Source organism: Pteronotus mesoamericanus, unplaced genomic scaffold, assembly GCF_021234165.1.
Source record: "Pteronotus mesoamericanus isolate MK-2021 breed Mesoamerican mustached bat unplaced genomic scaffold, CSHL_Meso_final contig_1108, whole genome shotgun sequence".
Taxonomy (NCBI): Eukaryota; Metazoa; Chordata; class Mammalia; order Chiroptera; family Mormoopidae; genus Pteronotus; species Pteronotus mesoamericanus.
The window spans coordinates 303,780-326,883 of record NW_026555016.1 but is presented as its reverse complement, the minus strand read 5'-3'; the positions used below and the strand labels follow the sequence as shown (position 1 = coordinate 326,883).

The 23,104-nt window shown below is 47.4% G+C and overlaps 4 protein-coding genes across 8 annotated transcripts in view; 2 read left to right on the top strand and 2 right to left on the bottom strand.

Moving 5' to 3' along the window:
- Positions 1-868: 868 nt before the first annotated feature.
- On the bottom strand, positions 869-11,932 carry CUNH1orf54 (chromosome unknown C1orf54 homolog). Of its 3 annotated transcripts, none has more exons than XM_054574988.1 (7): positions 11,388-11,932; positions 8,691-8,755; positions 5,216-5,299; positions 4,789-4,847; positions 3,979-4,131; positions 1,620-1,721; positions 869-925 (listed from the first exon to the last, which is right to left on the bottom strand). In XM_054574988.1, exons 1-6 carry the CDS (start codon positions 11,405-11,407, stop codon positions 1,623-1,625), a joined length of 480 nt encoding a protein of 159 aa, XP_054430963.1. In that variant the 5' UTR covers positions 11,408-11,932; the 3' UTR covers positions 869-925; positions 1,620-1,622. The 3 variants fall into 3 exon arrangements, with proteins under 3 accessions (XP_054430963.1, XP_054430972.1, XP_054430980.1); XM_054574997.1 differs by having other exon boundaries at positions 1,620-1,718; XM_054575005.1 differs by lacking the exon at positions 11,388-11,932 and adding an exon at positions 9,186-9,239.
- Positions 11,933-12,289: 357 nt separating this feature from the next.
- Positions 12,290-16,129, top strand: APH1A (aph-1 homolog A, gamma-secretase subunit). The gene is made up of 7 exons (XM_054575258.1): positions 12,290-12,619; positions 13,179-13,349; positions 13,517-13,590; positions 13,824-13,946; positions 14,100-14,227; positions 14,651-14,774; positions 15,100-16,129. The coding sequence occupies exons 1-7, from the start codon at positions 12,507-12,509 to the stop codon at positions 15,162-15,164; spliced, it is 798 nt and encodes a 265-aa protein (XP_054431233.1). The 5' UTR covers positions 12,290-12,506; the 3' UTR covers positions 15,165-16,129.
- A 278-nt stretch (positions 16,130-16,407) lies between these two features.
- Positions 16,408-22,857, bottom strand: CA14 (carbonic anhydrase 14). Of its 3 annotated transcripts, none has more exons than XM_054575237.1 (11): positions 22,281-22,857; positions 20,058-20,078; positions 18,946-19,006; positions 18,421-18,563; positions 18,077-18,172; positions 17,832-17,898; positions 17,481-17,638; positions 17,270-17,387; positions 17,009-17,029; positions 16,801-16,885; positions 16,408-16,691 (listed from the first exon to the last, which is right to left on the bottom strand). In XM_054575237.1, exons 2-11 carry the CDS (start codon positions 20,061-20,063, stop codon positions 16,628-16,630), a joined length of 819 nt encoding a protein of 272 aa, XP_054431212.1. In that variant the 5' UTR covers positions 20,064-20,078; positions 22,281-22,857; the 3' UTR covers positions 16,408-16,627. The 3 variants fall into 3 exon arrangements, with proteins under 3 accessions (XP_054431212.1, XP_054431194.1, XP_054431202.1); XM_054575219.1 differs by having other exon boundaries at positions 18,946-19,125; positions 22,281-22,856; XM_054575227.1 differs by lacking the exon at positions 22,281-22,857 and having other exon boundaries at positions 19,983-20,078.
- Positions 22,245-23,104, top strand: part of ANP32E (acidic nuclear phosphoprotein 32 family member E) — a 38,070-nt gene continuing 37,210 nt past the window's right edge. The window contains exon 1 of the mRNA XM_054575256.1: positions 22,245-22,358. The gene's annotated coding sequence lies outside the window, so the exon portion shown is untranslated. The remainder of the gene's footprint in view (positions 22,359-23,104) is intronic.

The following is a 23,104-nucleotide window of genomic DNA, read 5'->3' as shown; positions in this document are numbered from 1 at the left end:
CGTTACCAGCTCAGATGCCAGCCCGCCACGACACTAGAGGTCAAAGCTGAACTCGATTGTTCCAGACTTTTCCACCCGGGTTCCTCGGGCTCTGCGCCCTGAATTCTGTGATTCCTAGTAAAGGAACGGAGTGGGGGAGGTCCCTTATCTTGTAGATTATGTGTTTGTTCAGCTTCAGTTTCATTTGTTCCCTGGAGGGATTCGAAAGGCTTTGAAGGCGGGAAGGTGACAAGTCCAGAGTTTTACTATTTGCTACCCCTCGCAGTATTGATATCGTACAGTGAAAAGGTGATGGGGCTCATGGACTGTAGGCTGATTGAGGCTGTGACATAGAAAAGACCGCAAGGGGGCAGCCCGGTTCTGATTAGGGTCTCGAGGAGAGAGGGAGAAAGAAATAATAAACAAACAAACAAATAAAGTATATCCCTGACTGCCCTAATTAGTAACAGGAAAAAGCATGTTGTTTGCGAGTGGGGGTGTTGGGGTGGAGAATGGAGGAGGGTGTGAATTTTTAAAATCTATTTTAAGTAGATTTTGATATTTTACATACGTTTAACAATGTGCTTATTTTATAAAAAGAAAAGCGCTTTGAGTAAATTTCAACTCCCCCCAAACACAGTTTTAACACCATATATAATAAAATAAAGCAATAGATTTAGAAGGAATTATGGGTTGTGAACGAATCTGTTTTCTGTGGGTGGTCTCCATTCTTCCCAAAACCCAACTCCCTTTAATATTATTGTCACCTAACTCCCTTTCTTAATCTACTCATCCCACCCCCATATCCTCGTGCTCTCTTGAGTGTTACCGCTTTAGAACAGACTCACGAAGTAGAAAGTAACCAAATTATTTCATTTATTTATTTTATCTTCCAATTTCCTCTTCCCAAGTCCCCATCCAACAAGTCATAGCAGCCTTCTCTTTCCTAAGAAAGCAAAGAAAGGGAAAAAACAACCACCACCAGGTTCAGGGGACTTAGGGAACCCCCCTGGCCCTGCCACCCTCCACCTTTGTGAAGACTCCTTGGATTTCTTGTTTTGAGCTAGATTTCTCCATGACATCTCCTGGAAGGTGTGTCCCCTCCTTTTTTCATCCCTTTCTTCTGCTAAAGCTCTGCACTGCCTCTTAGTTATTTAGAATACCAGCTTAAGTTCCTTCCTTGTAATACAGATTTCTATTCCCTACTCCTTTCCCCCAACCACCTCTCCCCTACTTTATGGATCTGCCAGCACTTTCTGCCTCTGAACTTTGCCTCCAGACTCTGCCAGGTTAGAGGGCCCCTCCCATTTTGCCCTCTGGCACTTGCCATGCCTTAAACTGCCTTCAAGCTGGAACCACATTTAGTTCCTCAAGGCAGAACGGGAACCTGGAGAGGTTTCTTCTCCATTCCACCCGCTTCTGTTCTAGGAAGTCCTGAAATCCTCCCAGTTCAGAAAAAGTAATGACCTTTATTACTAAAGTCTTTGCCTTGATGTTTCCTAAGGTAGGGAATAAGATTTTTCTAAATGTGACCCCTCTTCTTTTAAGCATCTGAGAATGGACCAGGCTGGAAAAACTAGCTAGACATAGTGATAAAAACTGCTTCATGGACTCCCCAAGGCTAGTGGCTGTACTCTCACCTTCTACATGAAATACATCCACCCCTGAAGAAGGGCCCAGAACAGGAGGAGGGTAACAGGACTCTGCAGACTGGATACAGCATTGTTCATATCTGGACTCTGCTAAAATACAAATGTCACCCCACAGTAGGACAGCATTATCCATCCTACTGCCCCTTCCCCTTCTGGAAAGATAACCATCTGTTTATACTAACCTTTGTCTCCCTTCCCTCTGAGTGTAGAGGAAGATCAGCCTTCCTCCCCATCACTATAAATAATCCTTCCCTCTGAGACTTTAAGCCATTCCTGACCACGCTAGGGAGGCCCAACTCGATTTAATATGTATTTTTTATTTGTTAGGTACTGGTCACTGTGCTGCATGTTACAGGAGGCATATATAAATATGATTAAGACATGGCTCCTACTCAAGGAATTTATAATATAAAGGGAGTCTACTATATACTTTAAAATATTTGTCTGTCCTTGTTGTCAATCATCAGTTTTCCATTTCTACTGACTCCTCTCATCTGTGTTCAACTATATTCATGCTGCACTTTGGTCCTGTTGCCTTTTTTTTTTCATTGCCAGATTTCACAAATGGTTGGTCTATACTCTTCCACTTCTTTACAATGTACTCTCTAATTCCACGAAATCTAGCTTTTGCTCCAACCACTCACTTAAAACTGCTTTTTGGGGGGTTTATGAATAACCTCCTCCTTGGTCTCTTGGCAGCTTTTCATTGATTATATTAAAGTTTCTCTTCTAGACTTTCTAATACAAACTTGGCTAATTTCCTTGGCTGATTCCTCTTTCTCCTTCTACAGGCACAGGCACTGGTCTTTGGTCATCTGTGTGCACAGGCTCTCCTGAGCTCACCTACTTTCATAAATGTGACTTGCTACTTAGAACTGCAGTCCTGGCCTCATTCTGCTACTTTCAGGATGGCCAATACCAAATTTATAACCACTTCTAAACTACTCTGACCTCTCACTTACCACCTTGGTCAACCATTTCCCCAGACATCCATGTTTAAAACTTTGTAAGTTATTTTTTTTTTTAAGATTTTATTTATTTATTTTTAGAGAGGGGAAGAGAGGGGGAAAAAGAGGGAGAGAAACATCAATGTGTGGTTGAATTTCACACACCCTCTGCTGGGGACCTGGCCTGCAACCCAGGCATGTGCCCTACACTGGGAATTGAACTGGCGACCCTTTGTTTCGCAGGCTGGTGCTCAATCCACTGAGCCACACCAGCTAGGGCATAAAACTTATAAGTTATTTTAATTTCCTCCTCATTTAGTGCTTATATGAAATTATCACTGAAACAAGGTTTTTTTTTTTTTTCAAAATATTTCTTTTTTTTTCTTTTCATTCAAAATGCCACCATCCTAGTCCAGGCCTTTAATGGATTGTTTTGAGAATGATGCAAATCTCAAGAATCTCTCTTTATTCCATTGCATCCTGTGTACAACCATACAAATTTTTTTTCTGAAGTAATGCTTTAATTGTGTCTTTACCACCCTGAAGAACTTACTAGGCTCCCTATTTCTTGTAAGTCCAAACTTCAGCATGATGCTTCAGATTCTCTATAATTTTGCCATATCTTCCCATATGTGAAATTACTAAGCAAATATTAAGAGTCTTGTGAATTTTTTCCTTAATTTCCCACTAATCCTTTCCATATACCCTCTCCTTCAGTCATAGCTCATCCACAAAACATGCCAAGCTTGTTATGTCCCCGTCATCAATGCAGCTCTTTCATTCTTGGAATAACTATTCTTCCTAATTGCTTTCATCTTTTTATGACATTCCATCAATCAAAAGTTCACCTATTCTTCTAAGTGTATCTCAAGCACAATCACTTTCTAAAAGTCTTCCAGACAACTCCTGTACTGATCTCTTTCCTTCCACTGCCTAAAGCACTTGTCTATGTCATATGTGCTGAAATTTGTATGTAATTTAACATTGTTATAAACCTTTTCATTTAGTTCTAAATGTTTTGTAAGTGTAAACTTTTATAAATTTTATAAAATACTTTGAGGGCGATAACAACATCATGGATTTGTTTTTCATCATCATCAGCATCCTTAGCTGCTTTATGCATGGGTTACATACACATAGGTTACATGCATTACATATTGAACTGAAATTTAACTGCACACATCTTCCCAGGGTTCTGTATACAGGGTTAGTATTAAATCTCAGTGAAAGAAATGATGGTCAAGCTGAGATGAATGCCTGCATTGCAATACTAGTTATTTGGTTCCCCTATCCGCCAAAGCTCAGTGCTTCCAATCCTTCCTCTGTTCCATGTCACCAGCCCTGGGGTATCCAGGATAAGGGATGTCTCATCTCCCTCCAACCTCCCCCAATTAACTCACTGGTTTCGTTGTCACTGGTTTCATTGTCACTGGTTTCGTTGTCATTGGTTCCATTGTCACTGGTTTCACTATTGGCCTCTGGCGGTCTGTGTGTTCTGTTTCATGACTAATGGTAGTCTCTTCTGCTTTCATTACTTCTGTATCCAACCTGTTCTGCTCTCAGAAGGATTAGGAAACAAAGAGTTATCACAGTTTCCATCCAACATCCTCATAGATTCTCTAGAGTTCTTCTCTCCTTCACCTCTCCTGGCTCCTCTCCCACCCTTCCTGCCTGCTCTCCAAGACTTAAGCTCAGGGACCCTCCCTCCCTTACATTTGCATGGATTGTGTACCCATCCCATTTACCAACTCCCTTGACTCAAGGACTACCCTTCCTTCTCAGTGTCTTAACCTACTGGGTTCTGGCTTCATTCTTTCTCCAGCTATAACAGGTCTGTTTCATGCCCACTACCCAGTTTCACTTTACCTAACTCATTTAAACAAATTTTTTTAATTTATTGATTTTAGAGAAAGAGTGGAAAAGAGGGAGTAGGGTGGGGGGAGAGAGAAAGAAAGAGAGAGAGAGGGAGAGGGAGAGAGAGAGAAACGGATTTGTTTTTCTACTATTAATGCATTCACTGGTTGATTCTGGTATGTGTCCTAACAGAGGATTGAACCTGAAACCTTGGCATATTGGGACAACAGTCTAACCAACTTAGCTACCCCTCCAGGGCCCAAATTCATTTTTATGTCTACTAATGATTTACATTTCAACATTGCCCAGTTTCTTTTTCACTGTTACCTATCCTGATCCTTTTAGATATCACTCACCAGCCTCTCCTCTGACTCAAATATGGAGTAATCAAAAGTGAAATTTGCACCAAAGTCATCTGGGGAGGAGAAAATAATTAGTAATAACTAAAAAGAAAGGTAGTACTACACCTAGAAATGAGAAGAGGAAGAAATTGCTCAGAACACTTCAACTTGCTCAAGTTGTAAAATTTACTGTTATAATCTAATACTAATGAACTTTAATGTGGAAAAATATTTGTGAATGTGTATGCATTTACAATCTAATATCTAAAATAAAGAACTGAAAATTACTACCTTGAGAAGTAACATCATGAGCCTTGTTAGTCTTTGCTCATAGCAAACCTTCTCTCTGACCCAGTTCCCCTGTTGCAAAGGAGAAGGCAAACTGTGTCTACCACAAACCTCTCTGCATCCTGCTAAGGGTCAGAGCGTTATACATACTCACCATAATTGGGGGTGACTGTGTAATAATAGATCACCTGATAATAATCATCCTCTTCCAGTCCTCCTTCATCTTCATACTCTTGTCCTATGAGGACAAGGACTAGAGGTCAGGGGGCATCGGAACTTCTTAGCAACAAAAGGACACCTGAGGTTGACCTCGGCTCTATCAATTTCCTTTCTCTCTGCCTCACTTCCAAGGGTCAGACTATCTTTCTATCTATGCACCTCTAAACTCTTCTCAGTCATCTGGGCTCCATATCTGTGATGAGGCTTGTTACTCTATGCCCTTTCAATCCAATCCAGGAACTCCCAGAACAGAAAATAGGTCCCTTCACATACTGTAAAACCAAAACAATAACTAAATTTAAGAAAAACAGGAAGCGTGCCCCGACCGGTGTGGCTCAGCGGATTGGGTGTCATCCTGCAAACTACAAGGCACATGCCTGGGTTGTAGGCCAGGGTCACCAGCTGGGGTGTGCGAGGGGCACCCGACCTCGATGGTTTCTCTCCCTCTTTCTCCCTCCCTTCTCCTCTCTCTAAAAATAAATAAACAAGTCTTTATTTAAAAAAAGGAAAAAAAGGTAGGAAGCAGAGAGAGAGAGAGAGACCAGAACTTAAGAAACTGAAATTACTATTTGTCATGTTCCAGGCTATACTGCATTTATGAGAGTTCTCTAATCAGTGTCTCTCACAAATAATGAACACACACACTGTTAGGCTTTGGATTTGTATTGTAGTTCTAGTTTCACTATTAACTAGCAGAATAACTCTGAACAATCCATTTAACATCTGCTTTTTTTTTTTTTTAATGAGTCAGCTGAACCAAATGACCCATCTGTGTTCATTTTTCTTCCTTCCCTGGACTGAAAATATGTGGCTTTGACATGACTAGATCAAGAACTGTAGGCCTCCTGCTAAAACTCCTCTCTAAGCTCCTTGAAGGCTCTCCCTTAACCACAAGGAATGACACAAGAATCTGGAAGAAAAGGAAACAATAAGAGCACCTGGCAGACTTCTGGCCAAGATGGAGGTGTACGTAAATATGCTTGGCCTCCTTGCACAACTAAAAGAAGGACAACAACAAATTTAAAAACAAAAAACAATCAGAACTGTCAGAAAATCAAACTGTATGGAAGTCTGATAACCAAGGAACTAAAGAAGAAACATTCGTCCAGACTGGTAGGAGGGGTGGAGCCATCCCCTCAGCCAGGGTGGAGACAACGTGTGGCAAGGTAGCAGCTGGAGGACCAGGTGGGAAAGGCAGTGGCTGGGGGACCGGGTGGTCCCACAATTGCATGTGGATAAGCCAGAAGGAGCAGCTGGGGAGTCTGACAGATGGTGCAACCCAGGGTTCCAGTGCAGGGAAAGAAAGCATTAAAACCTCTGGAGGTAAAAACCTGCGGGAGGTTGTAGTAGCAGAAGAAACTGCCAGTTTCACAGGAGAGTTCATTGGAGAGACCCACGGGGTCCTAAAATGTACACAAACCCACCCACCTGAGAAGGGCTCAATTTGCTGTGGTTAGTGGGGAAGTGACTGAAAAGTGGGGTGAGAGCTGAGCAAGTAGCATTGGTCCCTCTCTGACCCCTGCCCCCACATACAGCACCACAGTGCATCAAAGTGGGTTGCCCCACCCTGGCAAATACCTAAGGCTCTGCCCCTTGTAACAGGTGCATCGAGACAAAGAAATATGGCCCAAATGAAAGACCAGATCAAAACTCCTGAAAAAGAACTAAGCAATGAGAAGATAGCCAACCTGTCAGGTGCATAGTTTAAAACACCAGTAATCACAGAAATGATTGAGTACAGATTCAAAATAGAGGAAGTGAAGGCTATACAAAGTGAAATGAAGAAAAATATACAGGGAACCAACAGTGGAGGGAAGGAAACTGGGACTCAAGTCAATGATTTGGAACAAAAGGAAGAAATAAACATTCAACCAGAACAGAATGAAGAAACAAGAATTCAAAAATATGAGGGAAAGCTTAGGAACCTCTGGGACAACTTTAAATGTTTCAACATCCGAATCATAAGGGTGCCAGAAGAAGAGGAGGAGCAAGAAACTGAAAACTCATTTGCAAAACTAATGAAGGAGAACTTCCCCAATCTGGCCAAGGGAACACACTCCCAGGAGATCCAGGAGGCTCAGAGTCCCAAAGAATTGGGACCCAAGGAAGCACACACCAAGGCACATCATAATTAAATTACCCAAGATTAAAGATAAGGAGAGAATCTTAAAAGCAGCAAGAGAAAACAAGACAATCACCTACAAAGGCATTCCTGTAAGACTATCAGCTGAGTTCTCAAAAGAAACGTTGCAGGCAAGAAGAGGCTGGCAAGAAGTATTCAAAGTCACAAAAGGCAAGGAGCTACAGCCAAAATTACTCTATCTAGCAAAGCTACCATTCAGAGTGGAAGGGCAGATAAAGTGCTTCCCAGATAAGGTCAAGTTAAAGGAGTTCATCATCACCAAGCCCTTATTATATGAAATGTTAAAGGAACTTATCTAAGAAAAAGAAGATGATCAAAACTATGTACAGTAAAATGACAAAAAACTCCTAACTATCAACAACTGAACCTTAGAAACAAACAAACAAACAAACAAACAAAACCAAACAAACTGAGCAAACAACTAGAACAGGGACAGAATCACGGAGATGGAGATCACATGGAGGGTTATTAGCAGGGAGAGAGATGGGGGAGAATGGGGGAAAAGGTACAGGGAATGAGAAGCATAATTGGTAGGTACGAAATAGACAGGGGGAGGTTAAGAATAGTATAGGAAATGGAGAAGCCAAAGAACTTACATGTACGACCCATGGAGATGAACTAAGGGTGGAGGGAATGCTGGTAGGAGGGAGGATGCAGGGGGGAGGGGGGAAAGGGGAGGAAAAAAATGGGACAGCTGTAATAGCATAGTCAATATAATATACTTAAAAACAAAAAAAGCACCTAGCAGACTGGCAACAAAAAAGGGAAAGGGCCAAGCTACTTTTCAGATTCTGTCCCTGTAGGCACCCAGTTCTTCACTACCCTAAAAGTCACCCTAACTTGTATCTCTTTACTAATACAAGATTTTTTTCCTCCAACATTCTCAGAAAGAAGATATGCTGGCTTCCCTCACTAGTTTCAGACTGCTTCACTTTCAGAGTCCCCGTCTCTCCTTCGCTTTCACATTAGTTCCTCTCCTCTGGTTCGACTCTGGTGATGGAGAGCTGAGTTCCCTCTTGTTAGGACCTCCCCAGTTCTGGGGCTCCATCCCCATCAGCTATCTCTTCTTTGACAGGACTCTGCTTTCCTCCCCCTCTCCCAGCTCTATTTCCTAGATTCCCCCCAACCCCAACACTGGGCTGTAGCACAGATGAGAGACCGTTATCACTCCCCATCGAATTGCATCTCTCCCCCTCTCCTCATTTTTTCTCCCGCTCTATTTATGATAGAAAACCTGGCATTAAAACTTGGAGTGAAGTGAACTTACCCAGGATAAGTGGCACCGCAAGGATGGCTACAAAGAGGACATCCATTCTGAATACTGCACTATTACTGTGAAAGTAAAAAAAGGAAATTACAGCGTTTCCCACATAATTTACCCCGCCTCTGGCCTGCCTCCGGTCCACCTCTGGCCCTCCTCCAAAGCAGGGAAGAAATTGCAGCAACTTTTCTCTCAGAGGTTGGAATTCCTACTTGCTAACTAACTCTTCAGAGCATCAGTTATTACGGTGTTATCCTCATTGAGAGCTGCGCATATTAAGAGAAGCAAAGTGGGTTTCGATGGGAACATGTTCATTGAGCTCCCCCAGCCTAGATTAGATCCATTCGGGATTCCTGCTGCCACTGAAGAAAACAACAACAAAACAACCCCCACCCTCACTACTAAGAAGCTTCTCTTAGTAAGCCCTCTCCCCTCATTCTCCTTCCCTCTCTCTCAGTCCTCACAAAATGCTCACCTTCCCTCTCACTGTCCCTAACTTACCATCACCATCCACAGTTGCCCCTCTCTCAGGCTTAATCAAAATCAGTCCTTTTCTTTTTTCTTTTCTTTTCCTTTCCTTTCCTTTCCTTTCCTTTCCTTTCCTTTCCTTTCCTTTCCTTTCCTTTTCTTTCCTTCCTTCCTTTCCCTCTCTCCCTTCTTTCCTCCTTTCTGATTTTATTTATTTATTTTTACAGAGACAGGGAGGGGGGAAGAGGGAGAGAAACATGGATTGCTTCAACCTGGGACTGAATCTGCAACTCAAGCATGTGCCCTGACCCAGAACAGAACTGGTGACCTTTGGCTCTGTGGGATGATGCCCAATCAACTGAGCCACACCAGTCAGGGCCCAATCTCTTTCTTCATAGTTGATATGTTCTGAGGAAGGAATGAGCATTTTCTGGACTGAAAATCATCCCTCTTTTCTGCCTGTCTGGGACTGTGAAGTATGGGAGCAATGTCAACGTCATTGTCTGATTCTAAAAGCACCTGCTACATTGTTTTTGATAAAAAAAAAATCTCTTAGACAAAGTCAGTTATTTCCTCTCTGGTAAGTACTGACCTCACCTCACCTCTTTCTCAACTTCCTGGATACAGGATAGAAGAAGGAAGAAAGCAGATAGTCTCTTTCCCTGCGGTAGGTGCCACATCTCTTCCCCTTTCAGTTACTTGGAGTATTCCCTTCATTCCAGCCTACAAAGGTAGAGTCATCTTATTCTTCTCTCTACTTTTGTATTTCCCATTTTCATTGAATTAGATTCAGAAACATTTAGTGACATACATGCTAGGCACAAAGTGCTAGGCCAAGTCTGATAGGCAGTTCAGGATTTACAGGCACAAGAATAAGAAGAGAATACAGTGTTGTGTTTTATTTAAGGGAGGTAATAAGTATCTTTCAACATCTACTGTGAGCCAGGCACTATGCAAGTCTGTGGAACCACCCAGGAACCAGATAGGTTTGGTGCCATCAGGAGATACTGTGGTAACAGCTCAAAGGAGGCAGGAAGAGTTGTCTTATATCCATCTTTCCTGATTTGGCTCAGAAGCAAGACACACTAGAGTCCTGAGCACTGGCCAGGATGCTCCCACCCTCTCAACCATATTGGGAGAGGACTTGCTTGGTGACTTTCCATGTAAATATAAACAATCTATTCTTTCAGTTCCTTTACAGAATTTCCTGAAGAAAAAAAAAGTAAAATACTTATGCGGCTATGTATGCATTAAAACATAAATCACTTCCAGGAAGGAAAGGAAGCCTGGTTCTCTTTGAACAACGTCTATAGTTTTTCGGTACTTTGATTACTGTCTTAAAAACAGTATTCCAGATTTCCTCACTTTCTCATCCTGGTACTTTTGCCTAAATATCCTCCCTAAGGACTAACCCCACACCCATCCAAAGGAAGGTACAATATCTCCTCTCCTAGTCTTTCTTAACACTCTAATATACAACCCCTGCATTTCCCCCCAGCCTGAGATAAAGACAGGACTGAGGTTCATTTCAGGAAAGAGAGGAAGTAGGACATGAAAGGAACTGAGTGACTTTGTTGGGGGGGGGGGCGCGTCATTTTCCTTCAATCTCACCATTCTAATTGCTTTTTACAGCTTTAACTCTGAATCCCCTATAATCTCCTTCCTAATGTTGCTCTCCAAGCTCCTCTTTCTTCTCTCTGACTCTCGTCATTACAGACGAAGGCTTCATAAATGATATACTACACTGTATTGCATGTTTCTTATACTAGCCTGTTCAAAGAGTTCCTACTTTTAAGTTTAACCTTCATCTCTTAGGCAGTAGCTCTAGCCCATTTCCTCTCATTCAAATAAGAACAATACCCATGCCTGTCTCTCTGCAACGTCTATCCTGTTCTTTCTTTGTATTTGTCTTTTAGGTTCCAACAGGATCTTCCCCCCTCTGCAGCAATTCAAGTTGAGATAGGATTGCTACCACTTTGTCACAAGCGTATTCTCGTGACGTAGTCTTTTCTATAAGTCAGCCAGGCAACTGCTTGGCTAACTGCCTGCTGAGCAGCCCCACGCCAAGGAATAGGCAAGAGTCTCACACACGATAACTATGCTAATCACACAGCTTTTATTGAATGTAGGTTCACTCAAAGTAGAACATCAACACACATTAATATCCTTCTCACACTCTAACAATCTAAGAGAAATATAACATACACACACAGCAATCAATAGGGGTTAACAAACCTGAATCCCAGAGTCTCCATCTGCAGGTCCAGGAGAGAGCACGGTGGGCAAGGGAGTTGTCAGCGTCTTGTAAGGAAGAATCTCTGGAGTCAGGTGGGCAGCAGGGCAGGTGAAGTCCTCAGTCCAGGAGGGCACAGCCTCTGGTGGCCAATGCCAGAAGAGATCAGCGTGGCGTGGAGCCGCACTCTGGTGTGTGGAGCTTGCTGTCTCAGCAGCAGTCTGGAACTTGCCTCCGTTATATGTTGAAAGTGGTGTGTACTCCACCCTTCTGGGACTTTTTGATAAATATCGGGGCATCCTCGATGCCAAGTTGGGAATTTGCCCAGGAGCCTATCTACAGTTGGTCTTGCTCTGCAGACAGGGCTACTCTGACCACATGTGCAGGTATCTTAAGTGTGTCTCCTTGCCAGAGGTGTCTGCGCTGACCACGTGGACAGTTATGTCTCCTTGCCAGATGTGTTTACTCTGACTTAGGTAATTTTCCTCTTGAAACAAAGTGTCATGGCTGACAGCCGTTTTAGTTGACAAAAGTGACTCCACTTTGTTTTATGTGCTTTATGATATCTTAATTGGACCTATGCCATTTTATTGGTCCTGCTCTCCACATTTCTCCACAAAATAAGGAAAGGAAATCACCGCTAAGGACCAACGGAACTCAGAAACCCGTGCCCAGCACAGGCTCACCCCAGGCCCATTCCAGGAACACTCCAGGCCAATTCCCTTGAGCGTGCCTGACCCACTCCGAGCACCGAGGTTGAGGCAGGAGGACTACAACTCCCAGGCAGCCGTGCCTCCCCGCCCCCCACGTCTCCGCAGCCCCGCCCCTCCTATTTCCCATTGGCCATGGGAGTGGGGGTGGGGAATTAGGTGGGAGGTGGCCACAGGGCTGCGGCAGGGGTTTTGCCCTCCTCGGCTTCCGTAGAGGAAGTCGCGCGGACTTGTACTTGGGGTTTGGGTGCTCCCCCCTTCCCCTTCCCCGGGGTCCGGGGGTGACAGTGCACCGCGCCCCTTACGGGGTCGCGTCGCCCCCCCACAACGACTCTCTAGCTGGGGCGCTCTTCCCATCCGCCTCCCTTGGCCAGGCCTCTCCCCCCGCCCGCCTGCCCAAGCTGCCAAGCAATGGGGGCCGCAGTGTTTTTCGGATGCACTTTTGTCGCTTTCGGCCCGGCCTTTGCGCTTTTCTTGATCACTGTGGCCGGGGACCCGCTTCGTGTCATCATCCTGGTCGCAGGGTGAGTAGGGGTCGGGAAGACTTAAGAGGGCGCCGAAGAGAGAAATCCGGAAGGGAGTGGAGGAACTGGGGCGATTCTGGGAGTCTGAGTTGGAGGAGAAAAGTCGGATGTGAAGACTGGAAAGGGTTGAGTCAGTCGGGGGTTTAGGTGATTTCCCATTTTCCGAGGTTGGTTTCCGCCTTCCAGGGATCGCACAGATTCCTTCTATACTTCTTCCGGCGACGTCAGAGGAGGGCCCAAGGCCAAGACTCGGGAGGGGGCTCTGGTGACTTCGGGCGGCCTTAAGGGAGGATCCAGGAATGGATACCTCGTCCTACTGTGCTCGTACACTTGACTGTCATTGCTCTGCAGACTCTTCAATCAATTTCTACGATATCCCCTGCGTTCGGAACCCTATAGATTCCCTTGGTGGAAACACCTACCTAATCTACTCCTTGTCTCCCTGACCATCCGGAAGTTTAACTTCCACTTTTTATGCTGCAGCCTTGGTTGATTCCTTTCCTTGATTTGTGCGGCTTCCCCTACCCTTGCCTGTCTAATCGCCCCTGTTTTTCCTCAGGGCATTTTTCTGGCTGGTGTCTCTGCTCCTGGCCTCTGTGGTCTGGTTCATCTTGGTCCATGTAACCGACCCATCAGATGCCCGGCTCCAGTATGGCCTCTTGATTTTTGGTGCTGCGGTCTCCGTCCTTCTACAGGAGGTGTTCCGCTTTGCCTACTACAAGCTGCTTAAGTAAGAAGATGGATGTTCTGGAGGGGAGAAAATGCGCTATGAAAAGTGGGGCAGCCCCTGGGTGGTGGTTTGGAAAAGGAGGCACTAAGGGAGGATATAGGAGGGAAAGGAGTATTTCTGCTTTCCCTCATGTTTCCCCTACCCTACCTCACCCCACCTCACCCCAGGAAGGCAGATGAGGGGTTAGCATCGCTGAGTGAGGACGGAAGATCACCCATCTCCATCCGCCAGATGGCCTATGGTGAGCCGAGGGAGAGGGACTGGAGGAGGGTGCTGGACACCCGCCTCTCCCAGGGAAGTCTGTAAACATCTGCATATTCTAACAGCTGCTTGTTTCCTTCATATCTGACTTCCAAGGAGAGGTGGTCTGGAGGGAGAGTAGGTGTGGGGGAATTGTTACTGGGAATGGGGAGGAATCATTGGTAATCAGGTTATCGTGATCTCTGACATTGATCAGACCCTCCCTCCCTCCAGTTTCTGGTCTTTCCTTCGGTATCATCAGTGGTGTCTTCTCTGTTATCAATATTTTGGCTGATGCACTTGGGCCAGGTGTGGTTGGGATCCATGGAGATTCACCCTATTACTTCCTGACCTCAGGTAAGATCCACTTTCTATCTTGCCTTTGTGCCCTACTGCTCCCTGGCCCTGATCTTATTTATTGGCCTGCCCTGGGAGACTTCTGTGGCTGGACATCTTAGGAGGCTGGGAGAAGGTGAGGGATTTATTTCTTCCCCATTGTCCTCCCTGCAGCTTTTCTGACAGCAGCCATCATCCTGCTCCATACCTTTTGGGGAGTTGTGTTCTTCGATGCCTGTGAGAGGAGACGGTACTGGACTTTGGGCCTGGTGGTTGGGAGTCACCTACTGACATCAGGACTGGTGAGTAGGGGACAGGGGCCTGAGTCAGAAAAGAGTTTAATGGTGAATTTGATGGAGGGGAAATAGATCTTCACTTCTTAACATTTTAAGACTTACTGTGGGAGAAGGCAGAAAGGTGAGTCTTTAGAGGTCTCTCACTTCAGCATCAATTGTGTAACCTTCTGTGGGGATGGTCTGGGAAGGAGCCGGAATGGATTGGTCAAACTGCAATGCAGGTGGCCTGAGGTGAGCACGCGTGGCAGACACCTCTGAGGAAGTTGAAAATCAGAGATCCCTTTAACCTCAAGATATTGGTGCTCTGAAGGAAAAGACTTGGGGATTCGAGTGAGAAAGCTGGGGGAGGTTTGGGTCAAAGGCCCAGAGCACATGGGGATTAGGCAGAGGGAGAATCTAACCTCTTTTTTACTGTACTCCTATCTCCAGACATTCCTGAACCCATGGTACGAGGCCAGCCTGCTGCCCATCTATGCAGTCACTGTTTCCATGGGGCTCTGGGCCTTCATTACAGCTGGAGGCTCCCTCCGAAGTATCCAGCGCAGCCTCTCGTGTAAGGACTGACTACTTGGACTGATCACCTGACAGACCCCACGTGTCTGCCCACTGCCCATGACTGAGCCCAGCCCCAGCCAGGGTCCATTGCTCACCATTCTGTCTCCTCGTCGGTCTGTCCCACCACCTTCAGGGTTTTGTTTTGTCCACCGGTGACCTTTAGGCTTTACCAGGAGCAGCCTGGGTTCAGCCAGTCAGTGACTGGTGGGTTTGAATCTGCACTTATCCCCACCATCTGGGGACCCCCTTGCTCCCCAGGACTTTCCATGTGTCAGTGCTCTGCTTTCACCCTGCCCAAGACTCACCTCCCTTCCCCTCTGCAGGCCGACGGCAGGAGGACAGTCAGGTGATGGTGTATTCTGCCCTGCGCATCCCACCCGAGGATTGAGGGAACCTGGGGGGGGACCCCTGTGCCTGGGGTGCTCCCTGATCTCCTCGCTCTGTATTTCTCCATCTCCAGTTCTGGACAGTGCAGGTTGCCAAGAAAAGGGGCCTAGCTTAGCCATTGCCATGAAGATGAAATTAATGGAGATTCAAGGGTAGATGAGCTCTGAGTTTCCCAATATTCCCTCCCCAGACTGGACATCTTGGTCTTTTTATTTGGTCTTTTTCTCAGGTCCGAGGGGAACCATTTTTGGTGTGTTAAAGACCCAAAACTGCCTTTTTCTTTTCTTTGTTTCTTTCTTTTTCTTTCTTTCTTTCTAAGAAGAGGAGGGAGGAGATGTGTTGGACTTCTAACCTCCTTGGACTATATTTTCCCCTCCTGACATTGCTCCTTATGCTTGAGCTCCTATCTGTCCCCCTTCCCCACTGTCCTAGGCCTTGAGAGAAAGGAAGTGCATGTTTGGGAACTGGTATAACTGGAACTGATGTTTTAAGCTCCCTGACCACCAGCATCCCTCCTCTCCCCAAGGCGAAGTGGAGGGTGCTGTGGTGAGCTGGCCACTCTAGCGCTGCAGTGCCACTGGAGGAGTCCGCCTACCATGACATCGCAGGGAAAGAGGGCAGATTTTTTTTTCTAGTTTTTAATTGTGTGTGTGTGGGGGGGTGAGGTGGGGAAGTTTTCTATAAACTGTATCATTTTCTGCTGAGGATGGCATGTCCCATCCTTTTATTCAAGGTGATTGTGATTTTGACTAATAAAAAGGACTTTATAATTGTAGGGGAATGTGCCTTTTAAGGAAGGGGATTACATGTTAGTTGAGATTTCTGTCCTTGCGTCTCTTTTCCAACCTTCTTCCTAATTTGGCACCTCTGATCCCTCCCTAGCTGAGGTTTGGTGCAAGGGCAGAAATCTGGACTGGTGGTGTACCATGTGAGAAACTTTGGGCTAAGCATTTTCCAGGGTTTCCTCTTCCAGGACTGGAGTAAAAGAAGTTACTCATCCATTCTCTTTCCCTGTCCTTTGCCCACCTCTGCCACCCGCGGGATTAAGGAACTCTCCCACTCTCAAAAGCCCCAAAGGCAAAGCCAGATGTGGGTCAGAAACTTTAATTTCCAAATATATTGGGCAAAAATACAACCCCCCCACAAAGCAACCCTGTTTCCTAAGGGAATATCTTGCCCACATCTAGGCAAAGCGACATAAAGGAGAGGGGGTGGGGGACTTTGAGGCACATACAATTAAGCACAGTCTGTATTATCAATGGAGAGGAGTCTCCTGATCTCCTACGTGTTTTGAGAGACCGAAGGCTTGGCTGTTCTTCGTTGAATGAGAACCTGTCCATGACCAGAGGAAGGAGAGGTGTCTGCCTGCTACATCTACCGGGTTTGCGGCCAGTCTCTGCACGCAGTTCTGGAAGCTCCCTGACAGGTGTGATGGGAAGGCATCCATGATGTCTGAGACAGAGTCTATGCCTCAGTGACTCTTGCTGAGGTGAAGGCCACACTCTTTTGGTTTCCCAGTACCTTCTTCCTGGAAGGGGGAATCGTTCATGGACATTACTGGTGGTGGTATCTGAGAAGTGGAATAGGAGAATGCTTTTCAGTAGAAGGGACTAGAGGAATGGGAAGTGGGACCTCACCGAATCTTCCTAGCGATGAGATAAACAGCTAGCAGAAGGCAGAGACAGCCAACCAAGATTCCCACTCCCAGGCTGAGCATTTCACCTGGGGGCGGGAGAGAGGGACGGTGTCAGCCTAGGACTAATGTGGCCATTGAACCCTCCCCTTGCTCACCGAGGAGCCACCGCCCCCCTGCCTCCCCTGCAAACTTGGGTAGGGCTGTCTCACCTGTGGTATACGAGGATTCCGCTGTAAGGGAAGAAAAGGTGGGTCAGTGGCACTTCAGACCCCCACCCTAGTTGGGAGCAGTACACTGCCTCTTTACCTGGGGAAGTCACTTGGCTACTCAGGGCTGGGGGCTGGTTCCCAGTCCAAGCGAGTTCCAGAAACCCTTACCCTCAGCCTTCTTTTCCTTCCGAGGAGCTTCCTGGTTCCTGCTGTTGAGGCCCCCAGTTTCCCATCCCCTTTTCTCGAGCCTTGTATAGTTACCTTGGATGAAAGAAGCAAAGACTGTCCGCTGATTGAGAGGCTGTGGGGCTCGGTAGTTCTGTACCAGGAGCTGAGAGGTCTCCTCTGCAGAGAACAATGTCTCCTGAAGCTTTTCCAGCTAGGAGAGTGGGATTAGAGAAGTGTCACTTAGGAGTGGGAAAGGGTCTGGGTTACAACTACATCTCTGCTGCCTCACCTGTCCACCACTCACCTGTTCCATTGAAATCTGTGCCCTTCTCCTGAAGACTGTCCAGAGCACACTCTGGTAGCACGGGGGCGTGGTGAGCGAGCCATTGTAGCGGAAGAAGTGCGCCAGCATGGTGGGCAGCAGCTCTCTCACGTTGAAGGGAGGCACTAAGGTATTCTGATCTAGGGGAGGACAGACCAGGGTCACCTTCCTCGTTGTGCCCTGGCTCACCTAGACGGGGTTCCCAGAAGCGATACTCCTACCCCTAACTTACTCCCTCATCCCAGGCCTCTTAGTCTTTTTTTTTTTTTTTTTTTTGGATGTTTCCCTGAAGTCTGACCTGACTTCGTTCCAAGATAGATTTTTAGGGCTCACCTTTATATCTGATTTCGTGCAAGTGACTCAGAATGTGTTCATAAGCCGGGTTCTTAGTCTCACCCACCTGGAAGGGAAGGAAAGCAAAAGTCTGGTGTGAGTCCATGTTTGGAGTTAGACATTTATGTGAAGAATAAGTGGTCAGTGGTTGCTGACTCGCCTTGGGAGGGAGACCAACAACAGACATGGGCATGAGGGAAGCAGAGGGAGTGAAGAGAGGCCTAGCAGGAAGTGGGGGCACTAACCTCAATGAGGATGCCCAAGACGGCCAAGCCCTGAGGCATCTGAGCAGCATCACTCAAGCTGTTATAGGTATCAGAATCGTAGTGTACAATGTGGAGCTGAGGGGAGAGGGCACTGAATCATTCAGCGTTTCTCCGTCCTCTCCCACAGGCTTTGACCCTAGCCGCCGCCGCTGCCGCCACCACCACCACCACCACCACCACCACCACCGTCAGCATGCCCTAAATCTGTCCCACAGGATTGGCATTATCCTCCAAATACAATTTTTCCCAGTTTCCAGATCCTCCTTTTCCCTAGCACCAACCATGCCTGTCAGTGTCGTAGACTAAGCCTTGCTCCCTGGTACCTCTGCAGCGGTGGCTTCACTGTTGATCTGGTGCTCTGACCCCTTCGGGGATCCTTTCTGCCCCCAGTGCAGGTGGAGCTGGGCAGCTACGTATTTCCGGGGAAGTCCCTCCAGATGCAGGGTAGGGGGCAGAGAGAGTTGCACTGTGAGGAAAAGGGAGCCAGCTAAGGTTGGTGGAGGGCTGTGGACACATCCCCACCCCTGGGTTGCCACCAATTCTTGGGAGACTTGGCCAGCATTTTCAGTCTCCCTCCACCGATAGCATCCAGTTCTTCCTGCAGGCCACTGCTTTTCTAGCACATTTTTCTCAGTGAAGATCAAGTCACTGCTATTATACTAATCTACCCGTAGAGCTTGGTTATAGACATTGAGCTCCCGCTCTTGGCTACAGAAGGCTCATCCCCATCTCACATCTCCAGATTTATAGAGGGAGCCTTGTCAGAATTCAGAAGTTAGAACCTTTCTTCCCCCAACCTGTAAGGCTGCAACGGAAGTTTTCACCTCCTTAGAGCCTGGGCATTTTACCTGTGTGGCCATTATTGCGCAGCTCCAAGGGCTCGGTGCCAGGCTGGTCATATCCGTGGGGCTGCAGAGGGAGCAACTCCGGGTCAAAAGTCACACTGTCTGTCTGGATATTGATGGGGGACTGGGCATTGCTTCCACACTCAGGGTAAGAGTCTGGCCAATGGTGTTGACCATGTGGGCCTGGTGGGGGTTACCACAGACATTTGTCCTGCCCTCTAGCCCCAGCCACCCTTCAGCAATCCCCCACCAAGCTATACATCTGGGTGGAAGAGGAGAAGTGACTTTTCCTTCTGTCCCATGTGAGACCCCAGCTGTGTGTGGCTGGGTGAGGTAGGAGTCCCTGCCAGACCTGACGCTTCTGTTCCCTCCAGCTACCCCGAGGCAGTGATGATTCCCCAGCTTTCCTGATACATGGGGGACAGTGGCATTTACTTACCTGTAGTTTGAGGACAAGAAAGCTGAATGAGAAGAAGAGGGGCTAGAAAGAATGCCTGCATACCCAGCAAGGGGGGACTAGAACAGGAGCCATAAAACTGGGGAAATACAATGATCCTAGAGAGGTAGGGTCACAGAGGGGCCCCCTGCTAAGTGGTATTCAGATCTGCTGACTTTCTCTCTCTTGCTTTTCACCTTCACCCTGGACCTTGTATTGACTCTGGAATTCAGTTAAGTTATTAGTCAGAAGTTCAAAGGAATTGAGTTCCACCTCCACCAGGATCACAAACTATCCTGCCAGCTTCTTCTTCACCGTTGATCTTAAATTCTGTCCCAATTCCAGATGCAGGTTGGGGGCAGAATTGATTAGAATAGAAAGAGAGAGAGGAGGTGAACTGGTAGTTAAGCTCCTGGGTCATTTTCCCCACCCAATTTCCTTTCCACTCCAACTCCCTCATCCCACAAACTGAGGACGTAACTGGCTTTTCTGCTGAGTCAGGAGGTGTGGGATTTGATGGTCTGGGAGTCACACACACAAAGTCTAGGGCATGGGAAGGTGGAGAAGGGAAGGAGCTAGGGCAAGAAGCTAAAGGAAACCATACAACATAAATCTTCCTGCCAGGTGAGGAGGTCCCAGTGTGAAAGGGGTGTAGATAGGCCTTGGGTTCAGCTCTCACCCTCATATGTCCAGTGGTGACCTGCAAAGCAGAGTAATCTGAGTTACAGCCAGTGCAGCCTGGGGCAGGGCCCTCCTTTGGGCACTGTGCGCCGCCCCACCTCCCACTTCTGCTTTCCCCTCCCTGTGCTCCAGCACTTCCCAAAGGAAGCCTTGAAACTGGACACCTCGGTGGAAAGGTCGGGGGTCTATTTAAAATCACCAGCCTGACTGTGCTTGTGATTGCTGGGTAAAGGGGGAGGAGATATGAAAAGAGATAAAGCCTGGAGACTAAAATTAACCTGAATCCAAATGTGCAGTCTGCCCAGCCCTCACTTTTCTCCAGCCTGTGCCAAAGCCACCTAACTCTTAGAAGGTTGGGGGTGAGGTGAGGGTGTGGGCAGAGGGTTTGGAGGAAAGGAATGAACAAGGGAGGGGAAAGAAGTTCAGAGTTGGGGGCAGTGCTGATGAGGGATGAAGGGCGATTATGCCTTTGCTTTGAAGCACTGCAGGAATCAGGGCACTGAGCTGGAAATGATCACTTAACTTCCTCCCTTGGTTCCTCCCTGTGGTCCCAGTAATTTTAAGGGAAGAGTTCCCCATCACCAGAGCCTCTGCTCCCTAGATTCCCAGATGGCTAGGAAAGGTGGGAGTCAGGCCAGGGGCCACTCTACGTTGCGGGTGGTGGGTGGGCACAAGCAGCCCGGCTGGCAAGGGCAGGATGAAAGTGAAGCATTGTGTGTGGAAAAGAGAGCTGCCAGCTGGGTCACATGCCGGACTCTCGTGCAGCCCGGCCTGGGGCTGAAGGGCAGGGGTCTGCTAGCCCAGCCCTCACCCAGGACCAAACTACTTCAAAGTTTACTCAAATCACTGGAAAGTTTGGAGAAACATCCTAAATTCCTTCCTCTCTCTCTCTCTCTCATTCTCTTAAATTTCTTAGACTTCCAAGATATCGTTGATCTCAATCTTGGGCTCTTGCACTAGTCCAGTGATTTTCAAACGTTTTCGTCTCATGGCACACATAAACTAATGACTGAAATTCTGCGGCACCCCCCAAAATTACATTTTTTGCCGATGTGACCAAAAAAATAGGTATAATTTGATTCATTCACACCGACACCATTGTAATGTTGGCTATTGTTATTTTTTTCTTATTTGATAATCTAAGGGAAAAGAGGTCAGTGCCCCTGACTAAATAGTCAGGTATTGCATGTTTTAAAATTTTTTTGCAGCTCGCCAGTTGAAAACCACTGCACTAGCCCATCCCTTGGTTCAGACAACGGTGAAAAGCAGCCCAAGGCGGGGCTGGAGGCAGCCTCTCGTTCAGCAGGGCAGTGGGGCAGCCCAACAACTTGAATCCCTGGTTCTGTGGAGGGACAGCCGTGCCCTTCCCCTAACCAAATCCTCAACACACTAATTCTGCGTCTCTTCCTGGGGACTCTTTCCCTCCTTTTTTCTTTTTCCTCAGAGGCAAGTTGCAGCCCTCCATGTGGCTCCCCTGTCATCCTCTCTGTGTCCCACTTCTGCTCTCCAGACAACCCCTCTCACCCTGTTCTTCCAACAAATCTTAATTAGATACCTACTGTGTGCTGGATACCGCACAAGGCACAGGGAACATAAAAATGAGGGATGCGGCCCTGGGAATGCTCCGGAAGCACCTCAGCCTGTTCTCCCAAGAGTCCCTCCTCATCTCCTGGGACCTCCTGAAAGTCCCTTGTAAATTATAAGGGGTCTGACAGCATTGACTGTTATTGCTATTGTTTTCAGGGAAAAACTGGGAAATTAGTCATTCCATAGACTCAAAGGGAAACTTGGCCATGGTCATAGTTAGAACAGCGGCAGAGGGTATGCATCTCCATGCCATCAGTCCTTTATTGTCTCCCTCCAGGGCTCTTTGGCTTCCTGACTGGAGGAGTTAGTAAATAAAGAGGGCCAGCAGGGCTGCCTGGGACGAGGGCAGTGGGGGAAAGAGCTCTGGAGAGAATCTGGAGCTTGCACAGAGATTCTGGAGCGTGTGCTTGCGTCCTGGCGCACCACCCCACCCTCACCCGCCCCAGCTTTGCCCCATCCTCACTAACAGTAAGGCTGGAAAGGCAAAGCGAAGAGAAGGAAAGTGGTCTCCTCCGCACCCCTCTGCTCTTCTGTCCTGTAGGCTTCCTTTTACACTCCGCCCCCCACCACCTTAAGCTTGCATAACGACATGTGGATAATCAGCACAGAAACACAGACATTCAGATACACCTACCCCCGAATGCAGCCATGATCCAAATCACCTCCAGCAGGAGCGTGAGGAACATCATGGTATCCTCAGAAGGAGAACAAGGTACTGGGGTTTTGGAGACTAGAGGACTGGGGCAGAGAAAGAGAGGGAGGGAAGGAGAATCCTGAAGTTGAATGTATTTATCTCTTTTTCTCTTGCTGTCTTCGTGTCTCTGTGCGCTTCTAGGGTAGCTGGTTTTCAGTAGGGTATTGTGGGTTTTGGGGTCTCCAGGACAAATCTTGCTGCTTTCTCTTTTATCTCCCTCTGCAGTCTTCACTCTACTTGCTGGCCAAGGACTTCACAATTGACTCCTGCTTTTAAGGTGGCTCTGGACGGGTGTACGTGGGGCGGGGGGGCTGCCTGGGTTGCAGGCCAACAGCTCCTTAAATAGCCAATTAGGTATGCAGGATGGCCCCGCTCAGAGCCCCAGCACGCAGCGGGCTTCACAGGAGCCCTGGCCCTGGCTCAGGAGCCCAGCTGGGGTGAGCTCTTCCTTCCTCTGCCTTTCACACAGACACTGTTCAGACGGGTGTCCCCTGGAGCGGGAGGGGCAGGGAAGGAGGGCTTTGGGGTCCAATCCAGCCTGCTCAGAGGGACACTGGGTTCTCATTCCCTCGCTGGCTTTTCTGAGGAACAACTCTCCAGGTGGTTTGGGGCAGGTGGTGGGAGGACCTGTTCCCAATCTCCTGCAGAATTTGAGCTGCTGTGGAATAGGAAGAGTCCAGAGTTCGGAGTCAGGGAATGAGGAGTTGGGAGAGTCAGGGTAGGAAGTCAAGGACTAAAACCTGGGTTGTGGAAAATAAAGGAGA